The sequence below is a fragment of the Gavialis gangeticus genome, unplaced genomic scaffold, assembly GCF_001723915.1.
Source record: "Gavialis gangeticus isolate Ggan-Ray unplaced genomic scaffold, GavGan_comp1, whole genome shotgun sequence".
Classification (NCBI taxonomy): Eukaryota; Metazoa; Chordata; order Crocodylia; family Gavialidae; genus Gavialis; species Gavialis gangeticus.
Genome location: NW_017729025.1, coordinates 8,300,858 through 8,313,971, shown reverse-complemented (window position 1 = coordinate 8,313,971; position 13,114 = coordinate 8,300,858). Strand labels below are relative to the sequence as shown.

Here is a 13,114-nt window from a genome sequence, read left to right as displayed (position 1 = left end):
CCCTCTATGCGGTGCTTGTCAGGCCACAGCTGGAGTACTGCGTCCAGTTCTGGGCGCCGCATTTCAGAAGGGATGTGGACAACATGGAGAGGGTCCAGAGGAGGCCACTTGCATGGTCAGGGGGCAGCAGGGCAGGTCCTACCAGGAGAGGCTAAAAAGTCTCCATTCTGACCCGACCAACTATGAAGCTATGAAACGGAGGCTAAAAAGCCACCAAACACAACATTATGGCTGTCTGGGTGGAATGGACATGGGTTTTGTCACATTTACTACAAAACAGGAGGACTTGGGCTACTCAAAGTTAGACAGCAAAGACATGAAGCAACTGAACTGGAATGATTTAGTTACCAGCCTCTTCCATATAAAGGAAAAGGAATGCTGCATTTATGGCTGCCACTGGAGGATAGTACATATTTTACACCCTTCCTTTTTCCCTGTCTCTGTTTTCCCCAAGTCATTTCCTAGTGCTAGATGGTGCTTGCGGCTCGGTATCTGACACATCCTGAGAGCTCAAGCCTATGGCACTCAATTAAGTGCTGACATTTTTTTTGTAACTTATGAAGAACGGTTTGGCCTTCCAAGTACATTATTAACAAATTCCATTTCCCTCTACACTAACTCATCTACGCTTGTTACTCTCTAATTTCTGCCTATAATAAGGCCAGGAAGAGTTCATCCCTACATTATAAACCCTGGGCTTCCCAGAGTCATCCAGCGTGTAATAAACTGTGAAGTCATTTTCTGAAGAGCTAGCTTCAGAATGAACTAGACAGTTAGTACAAGATCCAACTAAGTTATTCAATGGGACAATAACAACAGTGCAGAATGTAGGAAAGACATACATGCTGGATAAGAAAGATACTCCAATGTTTCTTCGCCCAGAGTGGCTCTGCGCTTCATTAAACAAGGATTCTATCATATGAGATCTTGCATTATTTGAAGAGATGAACAGATGGCATTTTTCTTTTTAAACCTACTCCAAAAACCTGCTGCTCAAGGAAAGATGCCCGAGGAACCCAGCAGTCCAGGCTGCAAGGAACTGCCATCTAAAAATCAAAGGGTCTTGAATCTGGAATTTATCATAAAAGCTGCATCACTGCTAATTCTAGTTTCAGGCAGAAATTTAATTGGAGAATTGAAATTCTTTAATGTATACAAAGCAGCCTGTTCTTGAAATAATTTAACATAGCAGGAATACTCTGCTGCACACTGCTCTATAAAGCTATAGAAATTACAAAATAAGTTTCAACAACAAAGCTACTACACTTTATACAAGAGCTAACTATGAATACCATTACTCTCAGTACAAAAAGTACAGGTGATCTAAACTGCTATCTGCAGGGCTTCCTTAAAGTAAAATTTCAGTTTATTAAAACTGATCCAACATAATTGCCAGCAAAATAAAAATCCTTGCATAAAGAAGCCTCTTACTGCTCTGGAAATGAACAGTAATGCCTGAGAGCACCATAAAGGTTTTCAAATGATGATGCACCTCATCAAACACTAAAATTACACTGCAAATAAACACCCAACACTTAGGTGCAGCCTTGAAAACATTGCAAATGTGCAATCAAGGAGCTAATTTACTATAATAATAATTGTTATACCTAGTAGGATGAATTTGCAGTGTCCGGCCCACAGACCCACGCTGTTTGATAAAATCCTCTCCAGTCAAGTCTAAGTTCTTGACCAACTGAGGTGTTCACTTACCCACAGATTCAATGCAGAAATCAAAACTTAGCTCAGAGGCCAGCTTCTTGCTTGACTTCAGCTTCCCTTGTAAATTCACAATTTTCACGAATTCTCAAGAAAAGTACAAAATCAAATGTCAAACCCATTGCTGCAACAGATCATAGACACCTTTAAATATAATATGACATTATATTATAATATCCTTGTCTGGCCTTTTGCAGTTTGTATAAAACAAGCCAAAAAACATTTTTCTATTAAATATTAGGTACAGCCCTATGCCTGAAACTTTGTTAATAATTATCTTAGAGAATTACACACAACGGGGTTGCTCAAGGCAAGAAACCCTAATCCAATGCAATGTGCATGCTGAGAATTTAAATATACAAAAGTTGTCACTAGCTTCCTACTGCAATTTTAACTTTTCATGTACCATTCAGTACATATGAGCTTTTGTATTACTGTGTGTTGCACTGCTGATTTTATTTCTTACTGTATATATGTGGAATGTGTGCATGTATCTCAATTCTCATCTGTAATTCTACATTAATTTAAATTTTGAAGGACTACAAAGAGAAAGGAAAACGTGTTTTCAAAGGCACTAGCTGAAAAGAATGTGGGCTGGAATGGAACGGCCACTGTATCAACTTTATCTAAAAGCACTGGTATTGCAATGGTGTTGTATAAAACAGTACTGAAAAGTTAAAATAAGCATATGGTAGATAGGCAAGTAACTACACTTTCTACCTAAGCAGGTTTCTCACACAGCTACCTAAGCTGCTCACCAGGTATAGATTACTTACCGTCCAAGCAGACTAGAACTGTGTCTCTTTCCAGCTGTGTGACATGAATGGCATCCAACTGTTGATTGCCTGGTTAAAGGGAAACAAAACAGTTTATATCCTTTTTAAAAAAACTGAATTCAGCTCCCCAAGCCTTAGCACTTGCTCTTTACCTTTGTAACCTTCCAGGCACCCTTTAAATGTAAAGGATTTATGTTCTTTTATTTTATTGCATTTTACATTTTCTAATTGCTATGTGATCCCTTTCCTTTATGGGAGCCGGGCATGACTCAGGATCAAACCCAGCATCCCAAAAAAACCAGATATTGTAACAACAGCTTTATTACAGCACTATACATTAGTGCAACAGGGCCGTTTCGTTTCGTTTCAAAAGCACTGTTCCATTTCGTTCCATCAAAACGGTTTTGCTGTTTCAACCCTATTTTGACATTTCACCCAAAGGCTACAACAGGGAAGCACGAAACAGCTTAACTCATTTCTTGCCTGATTCCGATGAGACTTGCAGGGATGGTAGCCCCTTCTGAGGGCATGAAGCCTGCCAAGTTTCAAGGAGATGGGTGCACGGTTTTCTAGGAAACTGCACCTCAAGCTACTGACAAGCAAGAGCCAGGGACCTGGAGCAGTGTCCTATGATCCAGCAGGCAGATTGAGGGCCCACACCCCCGGGAGGAGTCCAGCAGAACCTCTGCAGCCCTCCTGGGGGTGCGGGCAGGCCCCCAATCTGCCTGCTGGATGACAGAAGACTGCTCCTGCCACCTGGGACCCAGCACTGAGGAATGGAGCCTAGCTGGTGGAAGCGCCTCCTGCCACTGGGCTCAGTTCCCAGCGGTTTGCAGTGCTGGGAAACTCAGCCCACCTGGGAGAGGCACTTCCCCCAGCCAGGCTCCATTCCCAGCGCTAGGAAACTCAGCCTGGCCAGGGGAGATGCCTTCTCCCCACCAGCCTCAGTTCCCAGTGGCTCACAGCCCTGGGGAACTGAGCCCAGTGGGGAGAAGCACCTCCCCCACACCAGGCTCAGCTCCCAGCAGCTCACAGCCCCGTGGAACTCAGCCCGGTGGCAGGAGGTGGAGCGCAGCACCAGCTCTGCCAGCCTTCTGCCACCAGGCTGAGCTCCATGGGGCTGGCGGAGCTGTTCGGAGCGCAGCCCGGCAGCGGGAGGCAGGCAGAGCTGGCTACGCTCCGATTGGCTCCACCAGCCCCATGGAGCACAGCTCGGCGGTGGGAGGCAGGGAGAGCCAGGGCTGCGCTCCCTGCCGGGCTGAGCCACATGGGGCTGTGGAGCTGCTTGGAGAGCAGTCCTGACTCTCCCCCGCCTCCCACCACCTGCCTGCTGCTTCGAAAGTCGAAATGTTTTGACTGGCCTTGTTTTGTTTTAAGGCTGTTTCAAAGCCCTTTGCTTCATTTCAGTTGCTTCAAACGGAACAGCCGGTGAAGCTTCGCACAGCCTTACTATACACATTGTTGCAACAGCCAAGTAAGAGCTCATCCAACAGCTTCGTTGATTAGGAGGAACAACAAAGAACAGAGAGAATCAGCATGTAATCCTCCCATCTTAACACAACTCTTTCCTTTGCTAGAATCCCTGTTTAGCAACGATGCTCCAGAGCAGCAGTTCTCAATCGCATTAAACTCAAGGGACCCACTGCAAAATACCAGCTCTTAGTTTCCATTCATTTTTGACAACAGAAAAACAACAGAGCAAATCTGTTGTAAAAAACTCAGGAAGATCACAGCATGGCAGAATGGTTTCGACACTCTGGATCCCTATTTGAAGCCTCTGAGTTTATTTTGTGAATCCTAACAGTGCTGACACCATGTGGCATACTTAAAGAATCTCAAGGTACCTCAGGGTGGTGCGGCACCCTGGTTGATAATCACTGCTCAAGAGGGTGTAGGGTGTCCAATGCAAGAATAAAAGGTTTAAATAATTAATATGCAAGCTTGCGTAAGAGAACAGCTAGAAAAGAAAAAATCTTTGTGCAAAGAATAAGACTAGTGGTGAAAAATGTCTGCAAGTGATCTAATAGCTTTGAAGAGAAGAGCAAGTTTTCTTGTGTGTTAATATCCCTGCAAGGTGATAACTGTCCTTTGGGGGTGCGAGAAGAGACAAGAAACATGCACTTAACTGAAGTTGTCCAGAAGGGAAGCAGCACACTGACATAACCCTGATAAGGAGAACGCTCTCTGTAGCCACACACAGGAGAAGGATCTAGATGAGTAGCTCACAACCTGTCTTTAAAATCTACCATTTAATACATAGCATTTATAAAATGAAATTTCTTAGAAGAGGAAAATTAAATCAGAGCTGGAAAAAAACCACCTTAAATGGTTTGAAGGACATCTGGTTAAGGAGGGAAAATAAAGTCAGTGGAAACAGAGGCAGGTTTCTGGGGCAGTCAGTTGATGGCCAGCTACGTGACAGCGGGGGCGTCTACATGAGATGTCTTAATGCAGAGTAGACTGTTCTACTGCGCATTAGCGCATCATGGCAAAACTGTACTAATGCGCAGTAGAATTAGTTTGCCTTTGCTACTGCACATGAGTACAGCTACTGCGCCTTTATCTAGTACCTCATATTAAAAGGTACTAAATTCAATGCTTAGTAGCAAAGGCACATTCATTAATGTGTAAATGCACCCAGTACTGCTCAGATGACCAGGGCAGAGTGAAAAAGATGCAGTCCAGGTTCACATGCTATCATGAGGCCTGTTGCAATATATGCATGCGTGGTCTTGAGTGTTAAATAAAGGAATACAGCTACTAGAAAAAAATGCTGGTTTGATGAAGGCAAAATATTTGTGCATTAGACAGAAAAACCTTACCTGCACCGATTTCTGTAAACCACGAAGAAGCAGAGTTCAAGTTGATTGTCTCAAATTGAACTACTTGATTTGGCTCCGTACCCTTGCTGATAGCTACACAGACCATAGGGTATTCCTGCTCTGGTATCACTAGCATTTCAAACACATTCAAAGGGCTTGGCAAAGGAAAATCAAAGTGCTGAAAAAAATTATGACAAGTTTAGACATTCCTTCTATCTAGGCATGTAGGGACCCCAAAACCTCACAAGCACAGAGTATGCAAGGTACCAAAGAGCTATTCTCCTTTCAAGCTCCCCTGCAATTCGGACCACTCCTAAGAGTTATTTATACACAAGCCATAACACATGCCCCAGAGAATGTAATATTACTCAGGGTTCATACTCTTCCTCCTCAGAATCTGCTACAGCCAGTACTGGGCTTGATCCAACACTTTACTGGTTACTTTATACATTTTGGCTAATATAAGCTTGCCAAGCCAGATTTTTGAGTACTCAGCACTCACAAACAGGACTAAAAGCCCCCTGGAACACATTACATCTATGGCATAATTGACATGCTAATCACACCATAAATAGTAACAGCGCCACATGCTAAGCTGATTTAGGTGCCAGAAAGTGGCAAACCCACACATCAGGAGGCCTAAAACCTGCATGTGGAGCTGGGCTGCCGACATTGTTTTTAAAGGTGCCAGCGTGAAGGTTTTAGACCTTTCAGTCATAGGGACCTTTAAAAACTGCACACCCTGGGACCCCAAGATCAGGGAGAGATTCCTCGATCCTGGGGTCCCCAGCATGAAAGCCCATGGGTTTGCAGCTGCCAGGCAAGGAGAACTGACTGACTTCCCCGGCTGCCATTTGCCAACCCAGGCCCCAGGTTTTCTGCTGTGGCAGTTGTGCAATTGGGATCTGATCCCTGACCCTAACAATCATGCCTCCTGCCATGCACCTGTGGTATGGCAGGAGGAACAATTGTTGGGATTGGGGATCAGATCCCACTGCACCATTACATGAATGTCTGCCAGCACCCAAAGGGACCCACTCTGCCATCATCGCATCTAAAATGGCTACCAGAACATTCTTTTTATTTACAAAAATAATGCAATGAGTTATACTATGTGGTAAGAACAGACAGCCAAAACTGAAAGGCCTAAATAAACAAGACTCACCTTTATTAACATGAACTTCTGCATTGGCTCATACCACTGAAGTAAAACAATTCCAGACTGCAATGCCCCACACAGGTACTTGTGTCCTGTATATGGATTTCTTACTATTTAAGAAAAAAAGATTACATGCATTAATTTAACCTGGTGCATCTGGAACTATTTAATTCATTAATTCAAAAGGATGTGGAGAAGCTTGAGAGAGCCCAGAGGAGAGCCACGTGCATGATCAGAGGGCAAGAGAACAGGCCTAACGAAGACAGGCTGAGAGCCATGGGACTCTTCAGCCTGGAGAAGCGCAGGCTCAGGGGTAACTTGGTGGCTGCCTATAAGTATATAAGGGGTGTGCATCAGGATCTCGGGGAACGCCTGTTCACCAGGGCACCTCAGGTCCAATGGTCACAAACTCCTCCAAGACCGTTTTAGGCTGGACACAAAGAAAAACTTCTTTACTGTCTGAGCCGCCGAGGCCTGGAATAGACTCCCCCAGAGGTGATGCAAGCACCTACTCTGGACTTTAAAGAAGTGTTTGGATGCTTATCTTGCTGGGATCCAATGACCCCAGCTGACTTCCTGCCCCTGGGGCTGGGGGCTGGACTCGATCTTCCAAGGTCTCTTCCAGCCCTAGCGTCTATCATATTTCAAGTAAAACTGAAGTTTTTGTTTTTTGGGGTTTGTTTGGTTTTGTTTTTTAATATAAATAAGGCAACTTTTAAAATACTAACCATTTCGACCTTGGGTTTATTACTTTGGTGATGTAACAAAATATTTGTTCTGATTAGTACTATGTTAACTTCCAAATGAATTGGGGACAAATTCTCGCTGAATTCTCTCTATTTTCTTACACATTAACACAACCTAATCTGTGAACTAACTCACAGAATATTAACAAAAAGTTAACTGCATACGAATAATAAAAAATATTATTTCAAAAGATGGAAGAGAATGAGGGGTCTGAAACAGAAGGAAGGCAACAATATAAGCCAGCAATCTAAACCAGATAATTTCCATCCCTTGCAAAATTTCTTTATGCTTCCAACATTATTAGTATTGTTTTTTGTAACAATAGCCCCTATAGGCCTTTATATTAGGCAGCGTACACAATAAGAGCTGGTCTTTGCCTTGTTAGTTGATGAAGAATCCTGCCACTATTTAAGTCAACATGATCTTGAGCCAAACTTTAGATTAGGGCTCCCTAATCAGAGTGCATTTCCTGATGTTCAACAAACGCTGTTACGATGCTGACATAAGAACCAGCTTCAGGCTTTTCTTTGATCACACTTAGTTCCATTTTTCAGGACAGGACAAAGAGCAAGTGGCAGAGTTGCAGCACCTTAATACTGCTGCTGATTAGAGTCTCATCTCCTCTCCAACTGATGTTAATTTTCCTTGACAATGCTAATAAAGCCTGAGTCTAAGTGTGAATTTTAAAGCACTCCCAATTATGGCTCCTAACCTGCAAACTTTGCTCTTAAAGGTAAAATTTCCAGAAAGAGGCACTGAAGGGTGCAGGTAAGAGCAACTCTGAAACTGCCATGGACAGGGTTCAAACTTTCAATAAATAGCTGTCTTTCCTTGCCACCAGGCTACCTGCAAACACTAGTTTGTAACAGCATTATAGTCCCACTTCCAACATACAAATGTCCTCTCTAGCTCATCCATTTGGCTCAAAAGCTACTCCCCTAAACCAAATGTCAGTGATTTTTAACATGTTAGTTCCTTAAGGAGACAGTGGGTGCTGCACATGAGCTGAGATCAAGCCAGCTTCGGTGATGTCTGTTTGGGGAGCAACAGAACCATCGCTTGAATTTCTCAAGCGGGCAACAAATGTTCAGAATTATAAAACTACAGAATGATCTTGAGCTCCACTGACTTTGTGAGATTTTGTAGCCCAAATCCCTTTTGATTTTTAATCATTTGAACACACCGCTGCATACATTTACAGTTAATAACTGGTGCTTAAGAACAACTGTGCTGTATATTAATTTGCTATCTTATTTCTAAACTTACAATACATATTACTTTTTATACAAGTCAAGTCTGGTTGGCCTTGTAACATCCTGTGCAAAGAGTTCTTCATCATTTTATCACAAGGTTACAGAAGCTCAAAGTGAGATTAATCACTGAGTAGAAATCCAGATGCAATAGGCCATAACAATATCCCTTATGTTCTTTCATGGCTCACTCATCCTTTTGCCTCCTTACTGAGGATTAATGAAAACTTTCACTCAGTGGTGGTGATTATTAATGAACACAATTTTCACTTAGAACTTGATTGGAATAAACTGAATATTTTAAATGTAGACCTCAGAACATCCTACAACAGGTATTGACTGGGCACCAGTGACTCCGGCCAAAATAAAACTGGTGAAGAGAGCAAAAACAATGGTAAAGCTCCCATTGACTTCACTGGGATTGGGATTCCCCCCATGGAAAAAAAAACAACTCTAAAATTCATTATCAGGCCCCTGAACTATTCAGCAAAAATAAATCTGAATGCAAAATACTTTCCTTCTAAAAGTAGGAAATAAAAGTTCTAGGGAAACAGCTAAACTGATGTTCACTCACCTATACAACATTTGTGGCATCCTTTTGTATCGGGAATCTTTGTTGTTAAGGCAAACTTCCTGAAATAACATTTATAAACATAAATAGGACTTTCTGAGTCTCATGTATTACCGATTCATATGGCTATACAGTAACAACATAAATGATATAGTCTTTTAGAAATTATAGTCTTTATTTAACTTCTCTAGAAGATGAAGAATCGTACCTTGGTAATATTTTGTCTGGAAACCTATGTGTTTGAATATGAGCAGCTAATCCTGTTTTTTTGGCTTGTTCGAACAAAGCTATTAAGTTATGGGAATAAAGCTGAAACGTTTTTCCTGTAAAACAAAAAAGCATGATTGGTATCATTCACATATGCTAGATAAAGGTAATTTCTAGCAAAAACATGCTATGATAATTACCTTCTAAAATGGAGTCCACAATAATGTTGAAGACGCCAATCCAAAATGTAAAGAGAAATAAAACATGATTTAAATGATAATGCCTATGGTGGTAATATGACATTCAACTTTTAATGTTCATATTTAATAACAGAGACAAGGATTGTTGCGAGTGATATCTTTTGTTAGAACAACTGCATGGCTGGAATAGACTGTGTTTGGTACTGCATTCAAAAGCTTGTCAAGTCTTTCACATCTTGGTAGTCAATCCAATAAAACATATCAACCACAACAATCCCTGCCTCTTGCACAATTCCTAGACCAACGTGGCTACATCACTCCAACAATATCATATTTGATAAGAACATTTAAGACAATATGAAAATTAGTTTCACCCATTTAATTTTAGATGGTTCTCCAACAGTATGACCAAGCGCCAATTTAATCGTAACAGGTCACCAGGCTCTAATATTATAAATATTAAGTATAATTAAAATGCTGTCTATTGATGTATGAGCAGGTAACTAATTACCCATACATAATGCAAAAGCAGAAACAGTGTTTATGGCCTACATAAATCTTCACTGGTGCCTGGTAGTATTAGAATTAATTGGTATGCCACCAGCTTTCTAGAAGCTCATAATGGACGATGTCCAGATCCATAATATCAGCATGACTTGGACTATACAAGAAACTGTATGCTTATAGGCCTGGTGTGGTGGCGAGTCTGCACTCACAATTAAGACTGACCATTTGCATATAGAAGTCTACTTAAATAGGCCCGCAGAGAAAACCCCACGTTTAAAAAGGATGCATCTGATGGGTTATTAATAATATTACACCCACACACAGAATTCACGTTTAACTTATCACTCTTTTCTGTCCTAAATGAAACTCTCTGGACTCATCCAGATGTACACTTGATCTGAGCCTTCAAGAGGCCGAGAAGCAAATCACTAGAAGGCCCACAACCAGTGAACATGATACCAAACTGTAGTGCACGATGGGAGTGATTTGACACGGCAGCCAAATTCTGAGACACCATTCTTTCCTCCATCAAGTTCAGTGTTTGCTTAATTTTGTTAGGATAAGTGTACTAACTTGGCCTTGGTAACTTGGAGACCTAGAACAGATGTTCAAGATATTTTGCCACTGAAAATGGGCCCCTGACACTGCTCAGAATAGAGTTTGCATTCCGTGGTTAAATGATCAAGCTTCTAAGCTTTTCAAGCAAAAAATGGTAGGAGACTATAGACATATTTGAGTGCTACGCTTTTGGTCTGTTATTCTATACAGAGCACTTCCAAAACGCAGAGTCAAATACAACTTTATATGAAAAGAGAAAACAAAAAAGGAAGCAGAGGGCATAATTATTTTGTTCTAATGTTGATCATCTAAATTGTGCATTCGGAAAAAACACATTGTCACGAATGACTGCTTTGTATATTCTCATATTATATAGCGAGTTTTACTGCTTTTCTATTAACTATACGTACCTGACAATGACATTAAGGTATTATTGATAACATACAGCCAGGTACACTTCCGGGGGAATAACTAAAAGAAAGATGATATTTCTATGAAGTGAACAGAAATAGTCATGAGTTAATTATGCAGGTCCTCCCCTGCCTGCATTACCCAGGCTTAGGGAGAGATTCCACTTCCCAGCTTACTCGGCATCAGAGAGATTAATCCCAGGACTAAAATATAGGTGTTTCAGGGCATAGCTTGTTCCAGAAGGACAAGAAAAGAAAAAAGGGAGGTGATATAATACATATAAAAAATGTATATGCCTGTAGTAAAGTTCAGAAAACAGCGAGAAGCAGACCTGTTGAATGCTACCACAGTAATGCCAACTCTCATGAAAAAATCATGAGACTCCTGATTTCCAAGTCAAATTAACTCCAACTCGTGATCTCCTGATAGAGAGATCAAATCTTGGGATTTTTTCTTCTGGTGCATGTAGAGTACCAAGCTGGTAAGCCTGTGGAGGGGAAGGGCCAGGGGGTGTAGAACAGGGCCCCCACAGTGAGAGGGAGTGGGGCACAGGCTGGGGTGAACGGAGCCCTGGAGCCAGGGAAGGCATGGGGGGCACATGCCCCCAGATTTGTGCATGGGGCAGAGGTGGGCTGCCCACTGTGGGCTCTGCACCCTGCTGCCTTTGGCCTGGGAACTGCACACACACTTCAAAATAGCGTCTCCCAATTTACATTCCAAATCTCTTGATTTTTAAGTTTGTCGCATGATTTTTGACATAGTGGGGTTGGCAAAACTGCTACCAGGTAAAACCAAAAGGGTAAAAGAACCAGGGTGATGCTATGGTAAAGGTCAACTATAGATTCCTGGTCCAGAGAAGTAAGTAGTAAAGCTATTTTTCTTCAGCAATTACCAGAAGCATTTGAAGGTCAAGACCTGGTGGTAATGCTGAACTTTAAGTCCCTAGCTAACTGTTGGAAAAGCAATAAGGCAGGATACAGTCCATAAAGTTGTTGGCATGCGTCAACGGTAATTTTTTTTTTCAGCGGCAGAACGAAACTAGCTGGAATGCACTGCTTAGACTCGATTTTAACAGGAGGAACAGGCTGAGGAGCCGAATATGGAGAACAAGTTGGGTGAAAATGACCACAACAACAATAGAGCTCATGATTCCAAGGGAAGGAAAGATCAAAAGCAGCAAGATAAAGACAATGGAGTAAAAAAAAACAGACTAGCAAAACTCAGGGAACAGGCAGGTGAAGTCCCAGCAGAGGGAATTCAGCGCTGGGGGGGTGTTCAGGAGTGTGGGCCGTTTTTCTAAGAGGCAGTATTAAAGGCGTGACAGTAAGCTGTCCCAGAGCGGAGGACAGATAGCAAGGATAGCAAAAGATCAATAAAACTGAAATCAGCAGCTCTGTCAGGACCTAAACATTATGGAGGAATTTTACAAAAAGTGGAAACAAAGACTTATTGCTAATAACGGGTATAACAGAACAACATAAGCAGCTAGGGACAAGTGAGAAAACCTCAGATAAAATACGAGTTAAAATGAGTAAGGGACATTAAAGAAAATGAAACACTGCATAAATAAGATGCAGGAAAGTATAGATCCCTTACTTAACAAGGGATAAAAAGGCTGTAGTGTACAGTGCCATTTTTTTTCTTTTGCTTATCTTCATTAAAAGGTTAGTTGTGACCAGATGCTTGAACAAATTAATTTAAAGGAGGGTTTAGACCAGGCCAGACTAGAGAAAGAGTGGGTTAAAGAATACTTAGACAGGTCTGATGTAGTCAAGCCAGCAGGCCCTGATCAAAAAAAAAAATTACTTGAGAGTACTTAAAGGGCAGGTAATCTTTGAACCATTGGAGATTATCTCCGAGAATTCACGGAGGAGGGGAAAGTCCCACTGGACTGGAGAAGGCAAACACAGTACCTGCCCTTAAAACAGAGAAAAAGGAGGAGCTAGAAGATGACATCAGCCACAGCTGTTGATTCTCATAAAATTATAGGCACAAACTGCTAATAATAACACATGAGTAGGAGTCTGGCTAACTCGAGGAGGTGGCCAGTCGATTTCACCGCCTGATCCTGGTGGACCCCCGCATGCCTCTGGCCTAGGGGCCCCGGTGGACCCACCCCTTGCTGCTGATTGGCTGTGAGGGCTGTCCATCATGAAGCCTCGCCCCCCCCCCCCATTGCAATGGGGGGGA

General features: G+C 42.2%; 1 protein-coding gene across 3 annotated transcripts in view; it reads right to left on the bottom strand.

Annotated features, from left to right (window-relative positions):
* MAP4K5 (mitogen-activated protein kinase kinase kinase kinase 5) overlaps positions 1 to 13,114 on the bottom strand; it is a 137,242-nt gene that overhangs the window by 15,461 nt on the left and 108,667 nt on the right. For all 3 annotated transcript variants that reach the window (XM_019518363.1, XM_019518364.1, XM_019518365.1), the window contains 8 exons: positions 10,924 to 10,984; positions 9,449 to 9,451; positions 9,250 to 9,364; positions 9,045 to 9,103; positions 6,480 to 6,583; positions 5,315 to 5,492; positions 2,493 to 2,561; positions 1,711 to 1,803 (listed from right to left, as the gene is read on the bottom strand). In XM_019518363.1, the coding sequence (XP_019373908.1) occupies positions 1,711 to 1,803; positions 2,493 to 2,561; positions 5,315 to 5,492; positions 6,480 to 6,583; positions 9,045 to 9,103; positions 9,250 to 9,364; positions 9,449 to 9,451; positions 10,924 to 10,984 (682 nt within the window). The remainder of the gene's footprint in view (positions 1 to 1,710; positions 1,804 to 2,492; positions 2,562 to 5,314; positions 5,493 to 6,479; positions 6,584 to 9,044; positions 9,104 to 9,249; positions 9,365 to 9,448; positions 9,452 to 10,923; positions 10,985 to 13,114) is intronic.